At 40.6% G+C, this 25,771-nt stretch overlaps 1 protein-coding gene across 1 annotated transcript in view; it reads right to left on the bottom strand.

The window, feature by feature from the left end:
* RELN (reelin) overlaps window positions 1–25,771 on the bottom strand; it is a 352,879-nt gene that overhangs the window by 81,108 nt on the left and 246,000 nt on the right. The window contains 7 exon segments of the mRNA XM_063134189.1: window positions 1,996–2,196; window positions 5,642–5,813; window positions 6,377–6,582; window positions 12,111–12,297; window positions 14,125–14,262; window positions 19,911–20,023; window positions 22,442–22,634. Coding sequence (XP_062990259.1) covers window positions 1,996–2,196; window positions 5,642–5,813; window positions 6,377–6,582; window positions 12,111–12,297; window positions 14,125–14,262; window positions 19,911–20,023; window positions 22,442–22,634 — 1,210 coding nt within the window.

Here is a 25,771-nt window from a genome sequence, read left to right as displayed (position 1 = left end):
GGGCCCAGATGTGATGAGGGTAGGATGGGTGTCCCAACAAGGGGAAAGGACTGTACTGTACAGTACTGGAGCTATCTTAGACATGGTGTCTTCTGGGGAAGCAGTCACTGGCTGTGCCTCAAGAGGCAGTGAACCCCCCATTTATGTCAAGGGCCACAACAGGATCCTGCTGCCCCTCCTCTTCAGAGTTGGTCTCATAGGGGTGAAGATCCAGAGTTTTGATGAGTCTTGATAGATATTTGAAAGTGTGAGTATGTTCCATAGGGATCTAGGTGGCTGATAATGCTTGATGGCATCCTAGCTTCCAAATGGACCTACTAAAAACCTTCTGTAAACTTCTGAAATGCCTGGAAATTCTTTGTATTGTTTAAAGGGGCCAACGGGTCCTGACATTTAGCTAATGAGCATGGAGCCCATGTTTCAGGGTGCTGGAACATGCAACCCCCCTTCCTCTTCTGATTTGTATTTTATTGCCTTCAGCTGGGCTAACACTATGCAATCTGTTCCTAGCTTCTTAACATGAGTCTTCCTTTCTCTTTGTAATTACCTATGTTTTGCAGCTGGACATCCAGCACTGAATCATATAGAAAGCCTTTCTTTCACCCTATGTATTTGAGCCTCTCTTCCACAGGCTTCCCCCAGGCTTTCCTTGGCAAGAGATTCAGAGTCCAGTCCAGGCTCCCGCATTCTCTTCCCTCTGCCCCAAAGAACCCCTCCAACATATGCTCTTTTCCTCGAATTTCAAGGTTTGCTTCAAGTGTTGCATACTTAGATTTCAAACATGGTTATTTTTAGTCTTTGGATACAATCTACAGCACACAGGTACCCTTATATAATGCACAGCACTTTCATCATTGTTTTTCTAAACTCTCTCCATAACCAGTACTCTGGATCAAGAAAATAAGATACAACTACCAAAAGCACTTGCCTTAGTATTGACTGAGCTCCCCACACCTGCTGCCCCACCCACCACCCCATGCTGTGGCAACTATAGGCAGCAGGGGTGGAGCAGGGACTCTCAGCCAGAGTATAGGAGAGAAACTTGAGGCTGGAATACCCCCTTTGCCAAAGGGCCGCTGTCTTGTACAGTTTGAAGAAAACTCCATTGTCTTTTATGTCAATGCAGTATTAGTATTACTGTGACATCTGCAGTGCTTCAGAAAAGCAAATTATACAGGCAGATAAGCCCCAAGGGATAGTATTTTAAAGGCAGCATTAGGAAAAACCTATGATAATCATTAATGTATGTAATACATGCCACTTCTCAGTTTGTATAGCATTTCATCATTGTTATGTCAAAACAGAATGAGATTATTTTACAAATCCCCATACTCCTTGCCAACTTCCCTATTTATAGAAGGGTGGGAATTATATTTGAAAAGCTGCCTGTAAACATATAATTCCTTTAATAATTCTGTTTGTAAATTATTCAGTGCCTGTATCCACCAATTATGTAAGGACCATGTTATTTGTGGCTAGCTTATTAAAATTCTATTGCAGTCGATCCATGGAATTCACAATGGGATTTCATTATAAACTCAATAAAATTTTGATTAGGATTCAGAAGCAGCAGCTCGACAAAGTGAATAAACTTTCTTTGGAGTCTAAGGGTTAGTTCTTACATTAAAGGAGTGGTGTGGTAACCATTCCCCCAAGATTGCAGCAGACAGGGTTATTTCCTACACCAGTGTTAGCTGCCCCCTAATTTCACTTCAAATGTCACTCTAATCATAACTTGAACTAGTCACGTAAGGAGTTGACTGCCTCTTTGGCTCTGAAGCTCTTGCGTGCATATTAGGGTATGACGTGATAAAAGAGGCTAAGCAAAGGGCTCAGTATAAAGGTCAGAGGCTATAAGTGAACGCCAAGTAAAGACAAAGTTTCATTTTGGGGTACCCTCAATTAGAAATTTTGGAATCACAACATTCATAGAATCCAGGTGAATACATTAAGGGAAATTCACTCCCTCTTAATTTAAACTATAATAAAGAATACCTTGAACTGAAGGACATATCCTGGTTTCAGTGTTAAATCCCGTGTCACTGCAAAGCGATCACCATCTGATTTCCCAAATATCATTGCTGATGGGGTGGCAGAACAGAAAGTTTCATTTTTGGGCATCCCTTCATTAGCTAACATCAGCCATACACTGAGCTGGTTCATTGGGTAATCAAATGCTGGTTTCTCATAAAAGTTCTGATGGAAACAGAAAACAAACGTTATGACTAACATAGGAGGATTTTACAGCTCAGTTCAGAAATAAGTTTAACTAAAGTACTTGGATTTTAACAGATTTATACTGCGATCCTACACACCTTTGTTTGGAGATAAATTCTATTAAAATCAATTAGTTTTAGAACTAACACATACATTTGCATGAAGTTTTTTCACCACTTGATTATATGGCTGCTGATGTGAACTGACTCTAGAAAGCAGTGCACTTTAGTTGAACTGAAGATTCTCTCCATTGTGCTTTTTCTGAGATAGCCCATTCATCTTTGGATATTAAGTAGTGTATATCTACGAACCAGCCCTCACTTGTAAGGGGTTCTGCACATGAATAAGGTGTGAAGGATAAGCACACTGACACCATAATTTACTGCAGGGCAGCAGTATTTCCCTTAATTAATCAACACCACATCACCTTCATCATCATCAAATGTCATAGATGTGGATCATGAGGTGAGTGTGGGTTTCACAAGCAAGATCTAATAAAGGCTTACTGCAATTACAGAACATAATAATAATAATAATAATAATAATAATAATAATAATAATAATAATTTTATTTGTTACCCGCCTCTCCCTCTGGATCAAGGTGGGGTACAACACAAATAAAAACACCATAAAATATATACAACTAATTCAAACGTTTAAAACCCATATCCCACACAGCACTTCCAAAAGCGATGGATACAGGAGCTGGCATGGGTGGGTAGGGTGGAAACTGCAGCCCTCCAGTGACAAAACACTCCTGCAATACACTTGGATCCTACAAAACGAATGCACTGGGGGGGGGGGAATAATCATCTGAAAAGTAATCATATATTAAGTAATATGTAAAATATCAGGGTGCAACATGTGCTCTGACCCAAATCATATGAAGCATCATTTGAAATACATTCCGTTGAAATCAATAGGACTCACAATTAAAATGGCCAAAGATTCATTCAAAGCGTGATTTCAAAAGAAAACACCACACTACATATGTTAATCAGCTTCGCTGTTACTATGATGTCTGTGTTATCTCCCAACAAAGTTTTGTGAATAGCAACTGTTAAGGTAATCATCACTGTCTGCACTTTTTGCATTTCAGTTCCCTCTGAGAACACAATTTACATCTTTCCTCTCTCTCACTAGATCTATCAATTTCAGGTTAACACTTCATGCATGCACCTGATGAAGTGGACAGTGTCCACAAAGGCTTATGCACAAATAAAGTTATTAATCTTTAAAGTGATACAAGACTTTTTGTTGTTTTTGCTGCTTCAGACTAGTACAGCTATCACTCTGTAAATTTTACTCATAGGTGTAGCTACGGATGTGCACATGATCAAACCCTTCTGTAACAGAAGAATGAGTAGAAGAAGGACCTTCTCTTCTGCTGTTCCCAGACTGTGGAATGGCCTGCCAGAGGAGACTCATCAACTTAACAGTCTATTAGCATTCAAGAAAGCTAGAAAGACTGATCTCTTCCGGCAGACCTATCTAGTGGAATTTTAAGATGTTTTTAGAATGTTTTTAGGATGTTTTAACAATGTATATTATGTTTTAATTCAGTTTTATGTATTTTATATTTACTGTTATTCCCCGCCTCGATCAAAATGGAGAGGCGGGTAAGAAATAAATTATTATTATTATTATTATTATTATTATTATTATTATTATTATTATTATTAATAGCAAGCGGATATGATGGAACTGTGGGTGGAGTCAGAGTGAGGATTAGTGTGGAAAGTCAGATAGAAGTAGGATGTTAGGAGGCAGATAGAAGAGTTAAAGGAAGTTAGGATATTAGACCAGACAGAGTAGTAGTAAAAGGGGTGGAGGTCAGGATAGCTGTTAAGAAGGAACTCAGTTACATTACACTAACATCAGGTAGAACCATTATTTATTATACTTAGTAATTCATTACCTGCTATAGATGTTATATTCCATAAAGAAAAATATTTACTGACATATTCATGAATGTGTTCTTGTCTGATGGATTCTAGGATAACGTATCCCAGCCCACACTTTAGCTTTAATTCACATAGCCAAATATATATGTGGAGAGTCCTACTGCTCTCCATGGCTCAATCAGTGGTGGCAGCAGTTATTATTATTATTATTATTATTATTATTATTATTATTATTATTATTATTTATATAGCACCATCAATGTACATGGTGCTGTACAGAGTAAAACAGTAAATAGCAAGACCCTGCCGCATAGGCTTACAATTTTGGGGCCGGTTAAGAGAAGTCTGGACTCCATAGGCAGGCTGGGAGACTTACCCAGTGACCTTTAGGGCCCAGGGCCTTATAGGGGGTTCTAGTCCCTGGAATCTCACACCTTTATTTTTGCATAACTTTCTGTACTTTTACCTATATTGTTGGATATTTGGGGAAAGGGCTGTAGCTCCATGAAACAGCACATATTTTAAATGCACTGGTTCAATCGCTACCATCTCCACGTAGCGCTGCGAAAGAGCCCTGTCTGAAAGTTTCTCTGGAGAGCCACTGCCAGTCCGTACAGGCAAGGATGAGCTAGATGGACCAGTGGTCTGTCTTGGCATAAGGCAGCTTCCTGTGATCCTGTGCTCTGTGGAAAACCCATGGAGCACCCAAACTCTTTGTGCTTTCCCAAATAACATCTGTAGCTGTGATGCATGTTACAGCAGAGAGCCAGTGCACGCAGGCTGGCATGTGGAGCTGAGCCAGTGTGGCGTAGTGGCTAAAGTGTTAGTCTGGGAGTCGGGAGATCCAGGTTCTAGTCCCCACTCAGCCATGGAAACCCACTGGGTGACTTTCAGCCAGTCACAGACTCTCAGCCCAACCCACCTGACAAGGTTATTGTTGTGAGGTTAAAATGGAGAGGAGGATTATGTACGCCGCCCTGGGTTCCTTGGAGGAAAAAAGGCGGGATATAAATGCAATAAATAAATAAATAAATAAATAAAGTGGAATGAACAAATGCATGCACAATATTTCCAGTTACTTGCACCATGATTTACATTTTCACTGGTAATTGTATATAATTGGGTATTAGGATTCAAACTCCTTATCAATCTCATCTTTACAATGAAGATGTTTCTGTAGACTTTCTGCAGAAGTGAGTGAAAGCTTGCCATTTTCACCATCCTCTGCAGCCATTGTATACACAGTCTCCTAAACTGTGCAAGATGTCCCACATACAACCACATCTATATTTTCCTCGATGCAGCGTATGCAAATGTTTGCCTCTCTAACCACAATTCTTTTTTCCTGTTGGAAATTAAATTGAATAGAATCAGAAGAAAGGCCTGGATTACTTTCCTGCACCAGTGAAAGAACAACATCCACATTGGAAATCGAACCTGAAAAGTTACCATGTCATCCCAGTTACAACCAAAGAGCTTCTTTTTCAAGAAGGAACGGGTTAGTTGCGCTCATGTATTACCTGAGGTAAAGTGGGGTTAACAACAGGGATGATCTGCTTCAGCTTTTCTGAGAGAATGATGATATCATCAATAGCCCACTGGTCATATCCTTCCCCTGAAAACACTGGCTGCCACCAGCGGAATCTAGTGCAGGGAGTTTTTGCAGCAGGAGGAAGCTCAAGATAGACAAATCTAGAGGCAAAGATTTTCAACAGGTTTAAAGGGACATATCACACACTATGAATCAGGCACACAATGCCAGGAATGCTGAGCTGCATCAAATGTTAATCCTACTTAGAGTAGACCCATTGAAATGAATGGGGCATAAGTTAGTGTATGTGTGTAATTTCAATATATATATTTAATGGCAAGTTTCTCTGACTGAAATAACTGTGTCTTGCTGCTAAAAAAATGTTATGCTTCTTGAAGTGTAATGGTTAGGGTGAAAGCCTGTTCATCATTTGAGGAACCAGACTGTTTAGTCATTGCTTAAAATACCATTAATTCAATAAGGCTGCAATCCTATGCACACTAATTTGAGAGTAAGCATCATTGAACACAGTGGTATCTACCTCTAATGAACAATGCATAGTATTTCACTGTTCATGTATTTAAAGCAGAGATCCATGCTATTCATTGAGTTCATCTCCTATAGCTTCAAAGAGTTCATGAGTGATGATGAGAGTATGGCCACTAATGGTAATATTGTGCTTGCATTATACACAGAAGTATCTCATCCTGAGTGGAATTGGTACCTGGACTTGCTGAAGTCGGAGAAGTACATTTCTGCCAGTAGATGCCAGTTGATACCTCCATTGTTGCTGTATTGTAACAGGACACCCTCTTCTCTGCTGTCTGGCTTGTTGCAGGAAGGACTCTCCCCACCAATCTGAATGTAAAACTGGACAAAATCTACCCATGTGGTGTCCAAATCCAAGCTCACCAACTGCCTCTTTCCAGCCTGTGATATACATGGAGAAAGGGGGAAAACTCATGAAACAAAGATAGCTAACACTCCTAATGAAAATAAAGAATAGAGTTACTTTTCATTTATTTTAAATGTAGACATTAACTACTGTTCAACTTCAACAGCAAAATAAAAAAAAAAATATTTAGGCAGTACAGCTCAAACAAGGAGATCACAGCCAGAGCAACATCAATAATAGTGTGATATCTCCTCCTTTATCCATCAAGGTGGCTTCATGGATGAAAAGACACCTTTTTAGTCCCAGATACTTATAGATCATGCTTTTTTTGGTTAATGTCACACACAAGCTGAGGATGCCAGCATATGCTGCAGATACCAACTAATCAGATATTATTGGTGAAGATGACCGTTTTGTATGTACATGGGAGCAAACTATAGCTCAGTGGTACAGCACATGTGTTGTATGTAAAAGGTCCCAAGTTCAACACCTGGCAATTAGTTAAAATTAGATACCAGCTAATGTGAAAGACCTCTAGACAAGATCTTGGAGAGCCACTGCTACTCAGAGCTGATAATAGTGAACTAGATGGAACACACGGTCTGACCTACTGTAAGGCTGCTTCCCATGTTCCATAGAAGCTAGCAACATTGTACTATTATGGTTCAAAAGCATAGTTCACATGCTCTCTTGTTTGGCAGGCAATGTCATGACCTTGTCCTTCAATGTCTGACAAAATATTTTGGAACACATGAATGAGGAGAGCTCTGAACAATAATTTCCCTGTGAAAAAGGCAAGATGATGGGAATGATCACAAGGAAAGCCCAGAGTGCACACTTTCTCTAAGCATATTAGCAACATTTTACTGGCATTGAAAGAACATAAGAAGAGCTATGCTGGATCAGGCCAAGGGTCCATCTAATCCAGCATTCTGTTCACACAGTGGCCAACCCATGGGATGTGCACGAGCAAGTGCTCAACCAGTGCTATAGGCTATGGATCTTGAAATATGGTATTAGTGCTGCAGTTGTAGCATTTTCTATTACTGATCTAGTGTCAAAGTGGAGTTCGCAGGTTCTGCACACTTACAAAAGCATAGGAGAAAATAATGCACACCACTGTGTTTGGAATTTGCCACTTTGCACTCAAACAACCATCTGGGACTGCATGGTTTCATTTTTGTAGGTTGGGATGAAAATTGGAGAAAACAACTAGATCTTAATTTTTACCAAGATCCAAGTCACAAATTAAGCATGGTTAGCTAGGAAAGGAACCTCTCGTGCAAGCACTGAGTCATTACTGACCCTTGGAGGGACACCAGCTTTCGCTGATGTTTTCTTGGCAGGCCTTATAGCGGGGTGGTTTGCCGTTGCCTTCCCCGGCCGTTATTACCTTTCCCCCAGCTAACTGGGTACTCATTTTACCAACCTGAGCCGGTTGCCTGAAACCAGCTTCCGCTGGGATCGAACTCAGGCTATGGGGAGAGTTTCAGCTGCAGAAACTGCTGCTTTACCACTCTGAGCCACACGAGGCTCATATGGTTAGCTAAAATGCCCTTAATTCCATTGTGGTAGTATGGTGTTCTGTCTATAATTGTCAAAGTTTACGTTTTTATAAACTGAACATAAAAACAGCCATGGTGGATCAGACCAAGGGTCCATTCAGTCCAGTAATGTCATTTAAAAATAAAAATCCTTGGCTCTGAATATAAGGGCTGTTCAAAACATGTTCATCATTTCTTTATCATTTTGATTATGCCTGTCCCATGACAGCTTTCAGAAGTTATGCTCTAAAACATCTAAGGGCTGTTGATAGACATCTGACAAGATCTATGTGGGCATGAGTGAAAAGAGTTTATCATTTGGATTTAAACTGCCAGATGCACTTTATAAAGAGACTGCTTAAACCCATTTAAGTTCTTTTACCTGATAGAAAAACCAGCATTCAAAACTTTCTACACCATTTTAATCCATACCTTGCTATGCTTTCCTAGATCTAAATATACCCATTTAAACATCATGTCTCCATCAGCAAAACCATATACTATGGTGTAAAACTGGTATTGCTTCCACACTGTGACGCAGTCCGACTTCCAAACTGCCCCAAACACTGCAAAATATGGGCAAGCAAGTAAGAAGGGAATATATTCAGACAAGTGGCCCAGTTCATGTGATCACGGTGGGGGAAATAAGCCACACATATCAGGGGGGATATGCATAATTACCCTTGCTTGCGCAGATTGCTGTGTTGTGAGAACCGAGTGAGTGTGGCTTGTTGGCATATGTAACAAGCCACTCAGAACCCATAACTTGTTTTAGGGTGCTGAGTTGAATTGTTAACCTAGCAACAAGCCATCCTGGCTAGGTTCGCATGGCATGACAAGCCGCGCTGTGAGGGTAATTATGCAACCCCCCTGGCATGGGAGCAGCTGGGGAAATAAGTCACTGTGGCTTATTTACCCCACCATGATCATGTCAACTGGGTCAGTGAGGTATACTTGACTTTGCATATTCTTCCATCTGTCTCCAAGGATAGGGTTTCTTTAGAGACCTCTGCATAAAATTCAATGTTCTTATTCAGACATCTTATTTATTAATTAATTCATTACATTTTTATACAGCCCAATAGCCAAAGCTCTCTGGGCAGTTCACAAAAATTAAATACAAAATACAGTATAAAATACATGGTTCCAATTTGCACTGGTGCTGCCAGGATGGGACTGGGGCCCCATGATCTGGGGTAGGGGGAGCAATAAAGTGACTATCTGAAAGCAGCAGTGGTGTGGCAGCAGTGGTACGGCGACAGTGCTCTGCCTCCTCCTAGCCTGCTGCTGGAAAAGAAAGCGCAGCGGCAGCCAGCAGTCCCATGGGGCAGTCCCAGGCTTTAGTCCCACAGTGCTCCATTTTAAATTATCATGTTTTTTTCTTTTGAGGAACAGTGACCTGAACCAATCAGACACTGACTTTGGAGGGGTGACACAGCCAATGAAGGCACAGGAATGATGTAAAGGTCGCTGCTCCTGCACCCTCCCAAATGCAACATCTGATTGGTTCAGTTCACTATACCTCAAAAAGTTTATTAAAAAGGCTGTGCTGCGGTACTACTGCATGTTTCCTAATTGGCCACCACTGCACTTCCTTTTGCCCACAACAGGCCAGGAGGATGAAGAGCAGTAGGAGCCACTGTCGCTAACATCCCTCTACTAAGTTAAAAAAAAAGGGAGGGCTGGGTGGCAGAGCAATGGCTGGCACCTTGCCCAGGACCCCCTCAAAACTAGCAGTACCTCCGGCAATTCCTACAGTACCTGCATCATTCATATGGCTGAATGGTGGCCCAACTCTCTTCTCCATCACACAGATGACCTAATATATGATCTGGGGTCTCCACATGGAGATTTGACCATGCAGTTGCCCCATGTGAGCAATTCTTCTCCTACCTACCTCCACCCCAATTTTTAAGTGGAGACATGAACATAATTTGGCCTTTGATGGAGGTGAATCACATATTAGAAAGCAATAGCTTCCAGTGGCTGGGCTCCAGGTGTGAGCTGTTTGCATTCCCTGGGATAATGCAGATGACTCAATCCCCCACGTAAAGAACGAAGATATAATTCTTGGTAGGATTGCTGTCCCTGTCACACTTGTAATTTGAAATCCACTTCTGGGATGGTTCACTACATAATTAAAATTAATTTTAAAAAATCCAAGGCAATGGGGACAAGGGCTAATTAAAAGAGCAACATTTTGTATCTATGCCTGCAGCCAATTAAAAAAGTTGATAAAACACAACTAAGTTGGGTCAGCAGTACAAAACTGAATTTGATCCTGAAATGAGAGACTGATCGTATTAGTAATCACTGGAATTATAACATAAATGTCCTATATCAGCATGGCTTGGGACTGCAATACCTGATGGAACGCCTCTCCAGACATGAACCTACCCGTACACTGCACTCAACATCTAAAGTCCTCCTCCGAATGCCTACTCCGAGGGAAGCTCAGAGGATGGCAACAAGGGAGAGGGCCTTTTCGGTGGTGGCCCCCCGACTGTGGAATGATCGCCCTGATGAGGCTCGCCTGTTATCTTTCAGGCGCCAAGTCAAGACTTTTCTCTTCTCCCAGGCATTTAACAGCATTTAACAACGCTAAGTTTGTTTTCTAACGGACCCCAGAACTGTTGTTTTTAAATGGATACTGTTGTTTTTATACTATTGTTTTTATATTTCTGATGTTTTTTAAATTTTGTATACTTGTTTTAATGTTTACAGTTTTTAACTTTTGTAAACTGCCCAGAGAGCTTCGGCTATGAGGCGGTATATAAATGTAATAAATAAATAAATAAATAAATAAATAAATATAAATATAAAATTTAAAAGACATCAGCATTTTTAAAAACATGTTGAAGGCAACATACCAATAACAGCCTTTGATTCAAAATATTGCAATTGTCACTCTGGGGGCTACTGACACTGAATGCAGAAGATTTAAACAAATTTGAGGGAGTAAGCCCCACTGAGTTTAATGGGACTTACATCTGAGTAGACATTTATTTTATTTTTATGTTGTTTATTTTATATGTTTAATTTGTCCAGTAACCAATGTTAGAATTATATATGATTGCACTTTAAGACATTTATAAGTCACAATATCTCCTGTAGTCTAAGAAATGCAGAATACTTTTAGCCACAGGAGATAAAGCAAGTAAATATTAGTTTTTCATACCTAAGGGGAAGAAATGAAAACATAGAGAAAAATAATTTCGTATTATAGCATGTTTATTCCAACTTTGCAGATCACTTAAAAACTTAAATGATCCACACATCAGGTACAAATGCAATGCTAGTTACCTACAACCAGAATTTAAAGCCAAGGTTTGAAAATGGCTTGTAACCTGTTTTGTTTAAACCATTGTTATCCTCAGTGCCATTAAACCAAGGTTAAGGAAAACAAGAGAAGGGAGAAGTTAATACAAATCTAGGAAAGGATGGGGTTGGGGTGTTTTCAAGGCTCTTCAAATTTGCAAACCATCATGTGCAGGAAGTTTAGGTTACATCTGCTCCAGACTGCAAAGTGATACCAAAGACAGCTAAAGAAGTCCATTGATCTTAAGTAGCCTGATCGACTTTTTCCTTTTATAAGCGGCTTTTCCTCTGGTCCAAGTCAATGGAACATTAACAGAGTGTAGATCAGGGGTGGGAAGAAGGCAGGAAATGGTCCATCACTGGTGGCCAATATCTGGTGGACCATCTAGTGTTGGGATTCCAGGAAAGAATACTGGAGTATGTGGACCTTGATCTGAGAGAACACGGCACTTTTAATGTTTTTAGGCAATAGTAAATACTCAAGATCCATTAACATAGGTTAATTATTCCTTAATTATTCATTGACCCTGGGTATGCATTCTTGCTTTTTAAAGTTAGAACATACTGGTAGATCACAAGCTTTCTAGTTTTAAAAGTAGACCATGCAAGATTATCAATAATCTAAACTCAGTTTTAATGTTATATCATACTCCTAACTTTCTTTTTGGTTACATTATGCCCAATTTAAATATCACATATACCTTGTTGAAATAGAGAGAGGATCCAGATGAGATGACCCCACAGCCTTGCTCTGGTTTTACAATCTCTCCACCAATCACTTCTTTCCATTCCGTCTCCAAACTGCTTGGACTCTCAAAATCAGTCATTATCGTTGAAGGGAGATTATTTTCAGAGTGACATTCAGTGCCTCGATATCCCGAATCACATCTACAGAGAAGCACAAACACAGTGGGTACTCATATACACATCTGCTGCTTGAAGAAATAAGCATGCAAGCAACTTTGCATATGAATATAAATATAATGTAAGAACATCAGAATATAATGTAAGAACATCAGAAGAGCCATGCTGGATCAGACCAAGGATTCATCTAGTCCAGCATTCACTTCCCACAGTGGCCAATCAGCTGCCCACAGGAAACCCACAATCAGGACATGAGTGCAACAGCACTCTCTGCCATGTTCTCCCACAACTGGTGTACATAAGTATGCTGCCTCTGATACTGGAGGTAGCATACAGCCATCAGGATAAGTAACCATTGATAGCTTTATCCTCCATGAATTTGCCCAAAGCCATCCAATTGGTGGCCATCACTATGTCTTGTGGAAGTGAATTTCATAGTTTCACTATGTGCTGTGTGAAGAAGTACTTTCCACCCCCTAAACTGAATTTCCCACCAATCAGCCTCATGGAATGACCCCATGTTATAGCATTCTGAGAGAGGGAGGAACATGTCTCCCTACCTACTTTTACCACACCGTGCATAATTTTGTACATCTTTATCATGTCTCCCCTTCAAGCTAAACAACCCCAACTGTTGTAAACTTGCCACTTAGGGGTGTTGCTCATTTGATCATTTTGATTGCCTTGATCATTTTAGTTGCTGTTTCTGCACTTTTTCCAGCTCTACAATATCCCTTTTTTTTAGGTGGGGTGACCAGAACAGTACACGATTTATACAAGGGGTACATGTTACCGGCAGTTTTATTTACCATTGCTTTCCTAATTATGCCTACATGAAATTTGCCTTTTTCACAGCTGCTGCTGCTGACACACAATATAGAGCTTGATAATATACATAGCTAGATAGAGAACTTCTTGCTCCACATGAAGAAAACAGAGTGCAAAGAGAATGCTCATAGGATAGCAGCAAAATCCTTTCCCCCTCACTGGGGGCTGTACCAGGCACACTGCTATGGAGCAGCTATTCATGGCAAGCCAAGGTTCTACTGTGCTTCAGCCTGCATACATAAGGCCCTACATATGTGCTTATTCTTCTATACTTAATATATAGTTATCCAGGATCCTGGGGAACTGCAGACCACAACGTAACCTGCCCTGGCATTGCAGCGACATGTCCAGTGCAGGAATAATGGGTCCTGTTGTAGTTTTGAGAGAAATACCATCTCTACATCCTGCTCTCAGTGCATGAATGGAACAGGACCATGGTTTATGTCATTACCTACATTGTAAATCTAACCTAAAACTATAGAGCATATTACTCAAGTCACTTTCTCAAAAGTAGTTTCATCAGCAATGATGGGATAACTCCAGAGTAAACAGCTTGATTCTCTCCTATGTTTAAGTAATGTAGCTTTGCCCATGCTTTCCCAAATGTAGCACCAGAGAGCCATGCTGTGATGAATACAGAATCACAGTTCTACCATGGACATATTGTAACACTACACTTTATTTAGTTATTCTGACATGTGCTGATCTCTGAATACTAGGTATCATTGGGCATATCTTAACAATGGGCTATTATTCTTAACATAAGACAACACTGGCATTGGTTCGTTAATTTTCTCATTAGTCTTGTTTGCCCTCTTTTATCATTATGGGATCCATTGCTGCTGCTTGCAACCTAGTTCCATGCCTTTGTAATGGGACAGAATCAAGATAATAAATATGATCAGGCAGGGAAGACTAACCCAGGGACATGTGAAATAATTATCTGCAAAGTCTGCTGGCTTTTGGAACAAATAACTGGAACGTGAACAGCAGCCCACCCACTATAAAGCAAACAGGAGGTACCTGCAAACACCATGGTCACACCAGCCATGACCACTGCACATGTTTGGGCACTGTTGCCCAATATAGATGTTGTCTAAAGCCCACTCATCTTGTATGGTGTAGTAGCACTGACTCCAACGGAAACGTGTAGCACTAGACCTTAAATACAATTAAATATTGTTTTGTCGTTAATATAGCATATTGTATACGGGCCTGCAAAATAAAGGAGAACGTTGCCAAAGAGAAATATATAAGCTGATATTCATCTTAAAATATTGAATATAATGGACACACGATAGAGGTATTCACAATCTGATTTTCTGAATGTAAACAATTTCATGTAGAAGGTGAAAAAATTAGCAGCACATGTTCATACAATTGAGAACCATTGTAGGAATGAAATCTCTATGTCCCTTATGTTTTCTTGAACCAAGACTCATTTTTCAAAATTATATTTGTATAGGTAAAGCAACATCTTCCATTTAGTAACATTTTTTGAGCAACTAATGAAGATTGAATAGTTTTGGAAGTAAAACTACACTGTGGTACATGGCGTGCGAAAGGTTAAAAGGATATTGGCTGTAGCTACCACTGCTTCCCACAGTCACTGCTGTATTCGTGAGTCTTCCTGTATTTGTTACCTGTTTAATAAAGCTGGTAAAGAGATCGCCAGAAGTCTGCTGTGGTGCCCGGTCAACAGGGAGGTGTGCAATCATGCAAACAAAGGGACACATGGAAGAGTACTTCAAACACCAACCTAACTGCCCATTTTTCACAGTGTTTTTTTCCGTATATTTTCCTAAACACCTGTACAATCCTGTAGCAATGAAGATTTAGATGGATCCTAATCTTGTGAACAATTAAATATTATTTCAATCTTAGACCTCCACTAATTCAGGATACAGAGATTTTAACAGAGCCCACAAGAAAAATTATCTTGAAGCTGTACTGTCCAAGGCATTTACTGTAGAGAATTCCTGCTAAAGGCATAATAGTTTAATATACTCTTAAGGTACCCTATGGTGGATACACAAGATCATATCCATTTTTCCCAAATTAATCCCAAGTAACCATCTTTACTTGGTAAATTTCTGTATTCAAATTGTACAGACTGGAATTAGTATTTCAGAGATGAATAGTAAAAGCATGGGGGGGGAATCCACCCCTTAATTATTCTGTGTAGACAAAAAGGCAATTTTAGAGGTTAAGAATAACCAATCCTTGTTAATAAATTTGAGTACACATCCTAAGAAATACTACTGACTGGCTATCTGTGAAAGAATTAAACTACCCATTCCTAATAATCTTGTTTATAAAATTAGCTTACAATCAATACGAATGGTTCTAGTTTACCTTTATTGGCCCCAACATTTTAAAAGTGATATTAAATTAAAATGAACTTTTCAATTGGTCCATCTTCAACTATTGTTTTGCAAGGTAAAATGTTTGAAGTGTGCTTACAAATGCAGAGTTAATGTGTATGGGCACTTCTCTAGATTTAATGTTCTCTAAATACCAAGTGCATTCACAGGATAGCTCATAATGGTTATGAATGCCTCATTACAGTCAATCACATCCGTTACTCATACGTTAAGGAGTCCCTAACTACACATAGACACAACAGCCCATAAATGTCCAGAGTGCGCCTTTACTGTTTATCTTGTCAATGATCTGAAGATAATGGGTCATTGATTCCTGTCCTTGAAGTCCTTTACTGTCTTAGAATGGTGTTACTACGTAGAACAGCAAAACAGAGACACAGCTCACTGCACAAATCGTATATACATCATTGCGGTCAGAATAGAATAACCACAGGCTGTATCCTCTCAAATCCAATCAGGAACATGAAATAATGTTTTCTTGCTTGCCGAATGCTGTAGTTTTTGTTTGTTTGTTTATTTTTCAACTCTTTACATTGTTTTAATTATTCTGTGTTGCTGATCTGGACATTGCTTTGTTTTTTTAAGAGACAGTGATGAAAATAATACGATTAAAAATAATAATAAATGGAGATGTATCAGAGAATTCAAAGGCAGAAAATGTACTACAATAAATGAAAACAGAAGTTATACCCTTACTTTTTTTGTTTTATTTGTATATTAGGAAAACCTTTCTAAGGGTGACAACTATGGATAAATTCCAGGAACATGTTTTCAGTAACAAGACCAGACATATGACAGGGCAGCATTCCCCAACCTAGTGCCTTCCAGATGTTTTTGGCTACAACTCCCAGGATTCCCGTCCATCCACCATGCTGCCTGGGGTTGATGGGATGACATCTGGAGGGCTGTTAGGTAACGCTGTGTAGGGTATTGGTGGGAAAAGAGTGGCACAGACAGTGGGAGTTTGTGTCACTCCTGGATGGAATCATGAGGGCCTACAGACATGGCTATGGTACAGAACCAGGGCTGTATGCTGTCCTCTGGCATTCTCTTATAGTTAGTAAATCGGAGGGGAAACTACATAAAAGAAGGCACCTGCATCTCTGCCATAAAGTGGATTTTATTTCTGACACTTTCTAATTAGGTTGGTCAACACTAGCTATAGAGTTAAAAAGTTCTTTAGCAAATCAGTACTGGACATGTAGCAGAAAACTTTGGTCAAGGAATGTGCAGAAGCTCTCCAACCCAGAAAAATAATCTCCGAGATCTGATAAGATGCAGTTTATAAAATATACAGGAAGGAATATACCAACTAGCCTATCATCTTGTCATCTAAATGTCAAATACATGTTAACACATGGTGCTACTGAGTCATTTTATGCCATTCCAATACCAAAGGGAAGGCCACTTTAATACATTTCTGCATTTACCTAGAATTGTTTTCTGAAGATAGTTTCTGTTGGCAAAACAGACATGGATGGGTATTCTGACATTTCCATGTGGCAATAAAAGAAATAGAAATGGTCTTCCTCATAATTGGGCCTTGTTTTATAGAAACTGATTAGGAAGTCACCTACAAATAAAGGCTTCTGATTTTTGTATTCGAACCATTGGTTTTTTAGTTGTTACACTTTCTATAATGCAAATGTGATGCTGCAGGATCTATATCAAGGCAAGTGAGTTCAACACATACTCCAGGGAGATACTTCGAAAATTCGTATGAAAAATTGCCACATGGTTTTGAGTAGTTACATAAGTCACACCATTAGATTATGACATAAGTGAAAATATATTTTGATGAATACAGGAAGGTATTAGTTCCCACTTTTTAAAGTAACAAAATAATATTCTCCCCTTAACTATCCCTCACATTTTATTATTATTATTATTATTTATTTATTTATATAGCACAGCTACACTGTACCTTCAGGTTACAATAGCATATGAAGATTACTGTAATTAACACAGTAAACAATTTTAAAACTGCTGGTCATGTTGATTAAGAAACTAGAAATCAAAGGGTGAGTGACAGTTGCATTTTTAGTGATAAAGATTGGTTGCCTGGACACTCACCATTTGGCTACTTCATAGAACAAGACCGTATGGAAATATCAAAGTTTTGTTCAAACATGAATTATAATGCTCAATTTGTCACATTTACTAATGCTGAAAACTATGTTATGCTTTGCATGGCAAAAAACACTCCCCCCCTTCCCCCAGGATCATCTTGTTTTGGCTCTCACTAAATTTCAGGTTCAATCAAGTCAAAGTTAAATTTAAGTGTTCATTATATCTTTACAGCTACGAAGTTTTAAAGGAAATTATTCCAGTTTTCAAATATAACAAATAGCATTCATTTTAAGCAAACAAACTCTGTTTTCTTGATGACCTTTCTGAATATGGATTTAACTTAGGATAATGCTAGTTCTTTTCAAGCTATAAGGAGAGTCTGAGGACCCGGGTCCAATGAAATTATATTTGCTACCTTCTGAGTTACTGTTAATTACATTTACCCAATTATCCTGCAACTCAGTCATTAGGTGTTGATTTGTTTATGAAGACAGCAACTGGCAGCTGTTTGTATCTCATTAAACCCGTTCTTATGTAAATGCCTTCCATAAAAGTGAAATTAATTTTCATCAGTGTTAGAAACGTATAATTCATGTACAATACAGTCCAGAGAGCAGGTGCATCCAGCTGATATTTCTGACACAAGTTACCCATGGCACATATTTTCCAATACAGCAAATCTTGGGTAACACAAGGGCGCTCTCAAACCCTGTGTGCGCAGATACACCATATTTACAGGTGCATATGTTGCTGAAAAAACAAGGGCATTCAAGACAACTTATGCCAAGGAAAAGCACTGCCTGTTTAAACAGCATTTCAGTCCGTAGACAAGCACAGAAATTAGTTGAAGATGTGTTCTCCCTGTACTGAAATAAATGCATTATCTCCCTGGTTTAATTGTTTAATTCTCCCTGCAATGAAGGGAACTTAGGAGGAATGTGGGACGGATTTAATTTGAGGCCTACTCCTAATCTCTCTCTAGATAAAACTGTGATGTCAAATCAGACCCTGAGAGATTTCAAATCAAGTGGCCAGCTGTTTATTTCCTAAAAATACATGACAATTTTTAATCTAGAGCACATAATGGCATCACTTGAAGAAAAGATTAAGTGATGAGGCATGTAACCGAAAAGAGGTGCATCCAACATTAACTGTACAAAGAAAATGCCAAAAGATAGGCAAATGAAACTAAGTTATCTATCTTGGCCTGTATTCCAACGGCTGTGAAGCACTGAATTTGAAGATAAACAAAGAGTAATGCTAATTGATTCATTTTTTTTCTCTATGGAAAGAAGCCATAGAGATTAAATATTTAATAGTATATTATTTCAAGGGTTGATATTACTGAAAATAATCCAAACAAAAATATGCAGATGAGCAAAATTATTGTGATTACAAGATAGAATAATGAAGTAGGAAGACTATCTGGTCATTTATTTGTTTGTTTGTTTTGGAAATGAAAAACTTTCTGAAAACCTCTGCAGAAAAAAAATGAAGCCGGTACCAAATATTCACGGAAACTAATAATTAGTAAAAGTATTTGCACCATTTTGCCATGCAAACCTAGTAGAAGACCTTACAATTATGACTAATTTTGGACATGATCCACCCAAAGGTAAGCTCTAGCAAATCCCGCTGATTTCAGTTAAAGAGCTAAACATGTGCACAATTACCTCCAGTTGATGCCACGAAGACTTGAAGGTGCTTATCTTCAACTGGGCTAGTTTTTGGGAATCACTTTGTCAAAAAGGCAAAGTTAGGCACTGCTCCTGCATTGACAGGGGACCCACATATCTCTGCAGAGTTCACTGGAGGATCTGGATTCTGTTAACTGAAAGCATTACCTTTCCAATGCAAATGTTTCACATTTCTTACTTCCCTGAGCAGCAGGAAGTTGCAGCACAGCTTTACAGGACCAAGGATTGGGAGGCAGGGGTTGGATGAGAATTATAGATGTATGGTGCCTTTTGAAATAAACAATTGATTTTAAAGTATACAGGTTTAGCAGGAAGGAAGTATGAAGGAACAAAGAAGCATCAGAACCCCTAGTATCTAAGCTCCAAACTTAGAATTTCTTTCTCTTTCTCTGGCCAAATTCAAACAGTCTGTATTCCAGGTCTCTTAATCCACACTCAGACTGGTCTAATCAGTTTCAGAGCCTCTTTCAGTAATGAATTAGCATTTGATCAAATCGAAATTTAAGGAAGACTTCAAATAGCAGGATGGCATGACTCATAACAGTACTAAATGTTATTGGGTCATAAAGGTAATCCAGACACTCTATATTAGCTTGAAGGGATGGCAGGACCTGTTTTTTTTTATGATAATATATTTTAAAAGCTAAGAAGGTATTACCATGTTTTCTGAGGTAGAAGGACTGTGATTCTCCTCCACTTTGTATATTCACTGGAATGGTAGATACTTGCTGGTGTAAACTCTTGACAGCTAGGCATACTTGGAAGACATTCCTCAAAGGGAAAAAATGCAACATGCCAGAATATCAGGATTAATGTGAAAACATTGAAATGAAGTCTGTTGTTAATTAATTAATGGTATATTATCTGGGGGTCATTCTATACGTCAGTCACTAAGTTTTTGGGTCAGAACTAGGGATGTGCTCTGCTTCTCTTTGGTTCAGAGAAGCAGGAGCGAGGCGGCCTAATTCGCCTCCGAAAAAGGCGGAGGCGAAGAGAGTCAGGGGGGCTGCGGATCGAGGTGAAGAGGATCTCCTCAATCCGGAGCTTCGCCTGCAGGTAAGTGGGGGGGAGGGGGACTAATCTGGTGCTGCCGGCACCGCCATCCATGCGGCGGTGGCGGCAGCGCCAGGTAAGGGAGCAGGGAGGTGGGACGCTTACCTTCCTCCATTGCGGGCTTCAATTGAGGCCCTGGTTGAAGCCGGAACTGAAGGCCGAGGTCTCTTCTGGCCTCAACCGGGGCCTCAATTGAAGCCCGCGACGGAGGAAATTAAGGAGGTGGGGGCCTGGTCTACCTGGCACTGGCGGTGGTGCCATCCATGTGGTGCCGGCGCCGGTGCCAGGTAAGGGAGCAGGGAGGAGGGACGCTTACCTTCCTCCGTTGCAGGCTTCAATTGAGGCCCCGGTTGAAGCCAGAAGTAAAGGCCGAGGCCTCTTCCGGCTTCAACCGGGGCCTCAATTGAAGCCCACAACGGAGGAAGGTAAGGGGGCAGGGGCCTGGCCTACCATGCGGCAGTGGCGGCGCCAGGTAAGGGTGCAGGGAGGAGGGACACTTACCTTCCTCCGTCGCAAGCTTCAATTGAGGCCCCGGTTGAAGCCGGAAGTGAAGGCCGAGGCCTCTTCTGGCTTCAACTGGGGCCTCAATTGAAGCCCGCGACGGAGAAAGGTAAGGAGGTGGGGTGGGTGGGTGGCTTATCTTGCGCCGCTGCTGCCGCCGTCGTCCATATAGTGATGGCGGCGAAGCCGGATCTCGCGGAGCGGAGCGGGAGACAGGCGGAGCGGCGCGAAGAGGATTGGGCCCAATCCAGATTTTCCAGATCGGGCCACGAAGCGAATTGGGGGGTCCGTCCATACCCCTAGTCAGAACGACTCAATCCTCTCATGAATGCAACTATAATAAAGTTGGCATTATCTGGCAGTGATGGGGTAAAGTTGCTTTGGAGGCTGGACTCTCTCCATGGGTCACCAATAAAGTGCATGAGCTGCTTGCAGATAGTGCATTAAATCCAGGAAAACTAAGGCTTCAGCTAGACCTATGGGTCTAGTACGACAGAGGGGTGAGGATCTCGCAATATTGTTATCGTGAGATCTCCCCCTCTGTGTACACGTGGCATGCAATGGCCTTGGAAGAACAGAACATCGCGGCTGCCATTTTGTTTTTTGTTAAAGGAGACAAGTGCACGAGCGCTCCTGTGCAAAAGATGAGGGTTTTTTATTTTTAACAATTTCCCCCACTTCCCCACCCCACCCCTGACGGGCACAGAGGTCCTGGGTAACTGCAAGGAGCCAGGACAAACCGCGATGCCTGCCCACATGTTCTGCGGTCTCGGGATCAGCCCAAGACCACGGAAAAAGTGGGCTGAAAGGGTAGGGCGATATCCTGGGGAAAGGGATGGATCATCCCTCACTGCTCCCGGGATGCCCTGTGCGTCATGTGAATGCACAGGGATGATCCCGGGGATCGCCCTGGGATATCGCCTCATCTAGTTATGGCCTAAGGTGCAGCTAAAATTCTGCTGAAATCAAGAAAGGACTTAAATGAGTGCTTGTGCAACAGTTTCCTATGGAATGTACGTATGCTACTTTTCTCTTAGCTCCAGCCCTTAAGATATGGTCATATATGGAACAACAGGTATTATAATGTTATCATTATGTTTGAAAATGACAAACTGTGATTAGTTTAAACTATGTGATTAGTTTAAAGTAAACTAATGTTAGTCCTATTTAGAGTATACCCACTGAAATTAATGGGCCTTAAGTTAGACTGAATACAACCTATGGTTTATTAGCAAGCCAGGATAAAAAAATAGCTTGATACTAGCTTGTTTCAGACATAACAATAAACTACAGTTAGTGCTTAATACGGAGCATAGGCTTCTAATGTCCTCCTTGCTACCATGCTAGAGGAAGAGAGGAGAGAGGCAAATGTGTGAGCCTATCATTCAACAATACATGTTTGAACTGGGCCTATAATTGCCTAGAATTATGGTCCAAACCATTTCTAAGTGTTATTCTTTTAAGAAGGCCAAGTTACTCCATTCATTTGTATTTCTGATATAAAAACACTTAATGAACATCAACTATGCAGTTCTGTCATTTCACTAACTGCATAATTAAAGCAAAATGCAGTTTAGACTCTTAAATAATCATAGCATTATTTCGCAAACAGATTTCGTCTTTGATCAAACTTACCTCTTGAACCAGATGCCAAGTAAGCCCATGGTTAGTGGAGTATTCCAACTTCACCTGGTTGTCCATGTGAGGAGTGTACTGCTGCCCACAGCCCATCACCAAGTTGAACTGTATCATATAAGACGCTCCAATTTGCATAGATTGTGTTTCCACATAGCGCATACTAGAAGCTAGTTTAGAATCTCCTGTGAAACTGAAAGAAAGAGGGTGGAAAATAAAGATTGGCTTCTTAAATACGAATTATGCGTGACCATGACACCTTTGGTTATAATTTCTGTGATATTTTCTCAGAATATGAAAATCTACATGCATGAAGAGTGAAGAATCACAGTTTAGGAAAACACGAAACACAACCAATATTATAGGTCAAGGAAATAATGAGCTGGATTTTGTATGCCGTTTGGTCAGTGTGAATGGGGACAAGAAAGAAAGTGTCAACCAAGAAGTGTAGTTGGTAGAAAAATACTTTAAACACTGAAAGAAGAAAAAGCTCCCTGGAGTGGGTGGACCTGGGGGAAATTATGTGTCCCCTTACTTCTCGCACCTCATCCTGAGATTCCTTTCCCCCACCCAGAGGCCCTGAGAAAGAGTCTAAAGCCCTAAAAGTCTGGGACAAACCCAGTGGCCAGGCAAACCAAGTCAGTGGAAATGGCTTGAAAAAGAATGGAAAGTTGGACTTACCATGAAGTGGTGTTCTGGATAGCGAGGCATGGAGCAGGCAAGAAAGGGTTATCTCCCACCTTTGGAAGGCAGGCCCAATCAAACAGACTTCTCCCACCCCTGCCCCAAATGTCAGGTTTGCCTCAGCTTAGGGAAAAACTTGTCCAACTTTAACTGAGAAAATTAACCAACAACTTTGAAAACGAGAGAAAAAATTAGAGGTCCCTGCTGTGGAGCTTCTAACTATCTAAAACTTGATGTTGTGCGGACTTTATACTGTTAGTTTTACCCTACCCTGTGCCTGCTTACCCTACCCTGTGCCTGTTGGCATTCTCTTCCCCTCCTTATTGTTTTACTATGATTTTATTAGATTGTAAGCCTATGCGGCAAGGCCTTGCTATTTACTGTTTTACTCTGTACAGCACCATGTACATTGATGGTGCTATATAAATAAATAAATAAATAATAATAATAATAATAATAATAATAATAATAATCTACAGGGCATTGTGCAAATACAAACCCACCTCCTTGTAACCAACATTGTATGCATAACAAACCCAGTGGGACTGCCTGTTCACTGACCAGAACACTTTTTCACAGAAAGCCCAACTTTCCATTCCTGGTCAGCGAAGGAATGGAGTAGGCAGGAAAGGGATGTCTTACAGCAGTGTCCCTTCATGGGTGGGTCAACAGGACCCTGTACCCAAATGATGCTTCGGCCAAAGCATACTTATCAATTATATAGTAGCATATGGCCACCTGACTAATATCTTTCAATGGCTGAAGTAAAGGAGGAAAAAAAAAACAGGAGAGATAAAGGAAAGACTCCTACTTAATCCTATTAAGGACAACCAAACACACTAATAAAAAAATAACCCTAAGAACCGCAGGAGGAAACAGAAAAGATAAAAGTCACATCTCCGAGTCTAACTCAGGAGCAAATGATAAACCCTGCACTTCTGAGGAAGGCAAGACTGGTTGGGGGGGGTCCTCCCCTTCTGGGTGGCAAGATGTCTGTTGGCCCAGTCTTCCATGGAGGTGGAGGATAACCCTTTCTTGCCTGCCCCATCCTTTGCTGACCAAGTATCCCCTGTTACTAGACTCTGTCCCTGCTTCACGCAGCACCGGTGCCCCAGAGGTTCCAGGCTCTGCCCCAGAGTCCCATGGTCAGGAGTACTGGCAACCATACTTTCAAGCTTAGATGGTTATGGTCCTTTTCAGACAGTGTACTTATTCTCCTTATCTAAGTGTATTTAGCACATGTACATCCTTTTACATAAAAGGCAAGGCCACAGGGAACATCAGTAGCAAGGCTGGGGTTAGCACTAAAGGGATCTTTCCTTTAGAATTTAGCTCAGATCACTCAACCAGACTGTCTTTTGCCGAAAAGCTTTGTGCCATAAATGTCAGCATGTACCTTAGAGCTTTAGAAGATAATGTTGAAAACTGACGTTAATTTTTTTAAGTATTGAATTGGCTGGGGGTTGTTATCCATCAGAAGCTTAAGAATGCATGCTTCTGTTTAGTCTTTGACCTTTCTTTTCTGTCATGCAGCTTCATTTCCTAAAGGAATATTCTTTATGTCCTGCTATATAAAACGCTTCAGTCTTTATAGATCAGCATCCACAAGCTAGCATGGAGCTGACTACTCTTGTTTAACCAAGTGTTTTGTATTTGTTGTTTTTTGTAAGTATTTTGGACCAGAGAAAGGAGAGACAAGAGCGCCAGCGCACAGAGATATACCTGTGCCAGGAAGGAGGCCAGGCCTGTAAGCCTTGACATTTCTTGGATAAGCTGAAATGTGGTTCCTTTTTATTCAGTCACTCCCTTACCAAATGGATGGTAGCCCAAGAAAATCAAGTAGCACAATATGTAGCTAGCATCATAGGTAGTGAATGGTAAAAGTGTAATAGGCATATTACACCTGAATATATCTACCATCCATTTGTACATGTAGGCAAGCTCACAGTTTTCATAGAATCATAGAATAGTAAAGTTGGAAGAGGCCTATGAGGCCATGCTCAATGCAGGAATCCACCTTAAAGCATCCCTGACAGATGGCTGTCCAGCTGCCTCTTTAATGCCTCTGGTATGGGAGAGCCGACAAACCTCCCTAGGTAATTGGTTCCATTGTCATACTACTCTAACAGACAAGGATCTTTTCCTGATGTTACAGGAATCCAGCTTCCTGTAACTTGAGCCCATTGTTACGTGTCCTGCACTCTGGGATAATTGAAGAGAGATCCTGGCCCTCCTCTGTTTGACAACCTTTCAAGTATTTGAAGAGTGCTACCATGTTTCCTCTCAGTCTTTTCTTCTCAAGGCTAAACATGTCCAGTTCATTCTGTCTCTCCTCATAGGGCTTCATTTCCAGACCCCTCATTGCTCTCCTCTGAACCCCCCTCCAGCTTGTCTGCATCCTTCTTGAAGTGTAGTGCCCAAACCTGCATGCAGTACTAGGGTGACCATTTGAAAAGGAGGACAGGGCTCCTGTATCTTTCACAGTTGTATTGAAAAGAAAATTTCAGCAGGTGTCATTTGTATATATTGGGAACCTGGTGAAATTTCCTCTTCATCGCAACAGCTAAAGCTGCAGGTGCAATGCCTTAAATCTGGTCACTCTAGTATAGCTCCTGCACCTTTAACTGCTGTGATGAAGAGGGAATT

The sequence above is a fragment of the Elgaria multicarinata genome, chromosome 9 (assembly GCF_023053635.1).
Source record: "Elgaria multicarinata webbii isolate HBS135686 ecotype San Diego chromosome 9, rElgMul1.1.pri, whole genome shotgun sequence".
NCBI lineage: Eukaryota > Metazoa > Chordata > Lepidosauria > Squamata > Anguidae > Elgaria > Elgaria multicarinata.
This window is presented reverse-complemented; position numbering and strand designations above follow the sequence as displayed.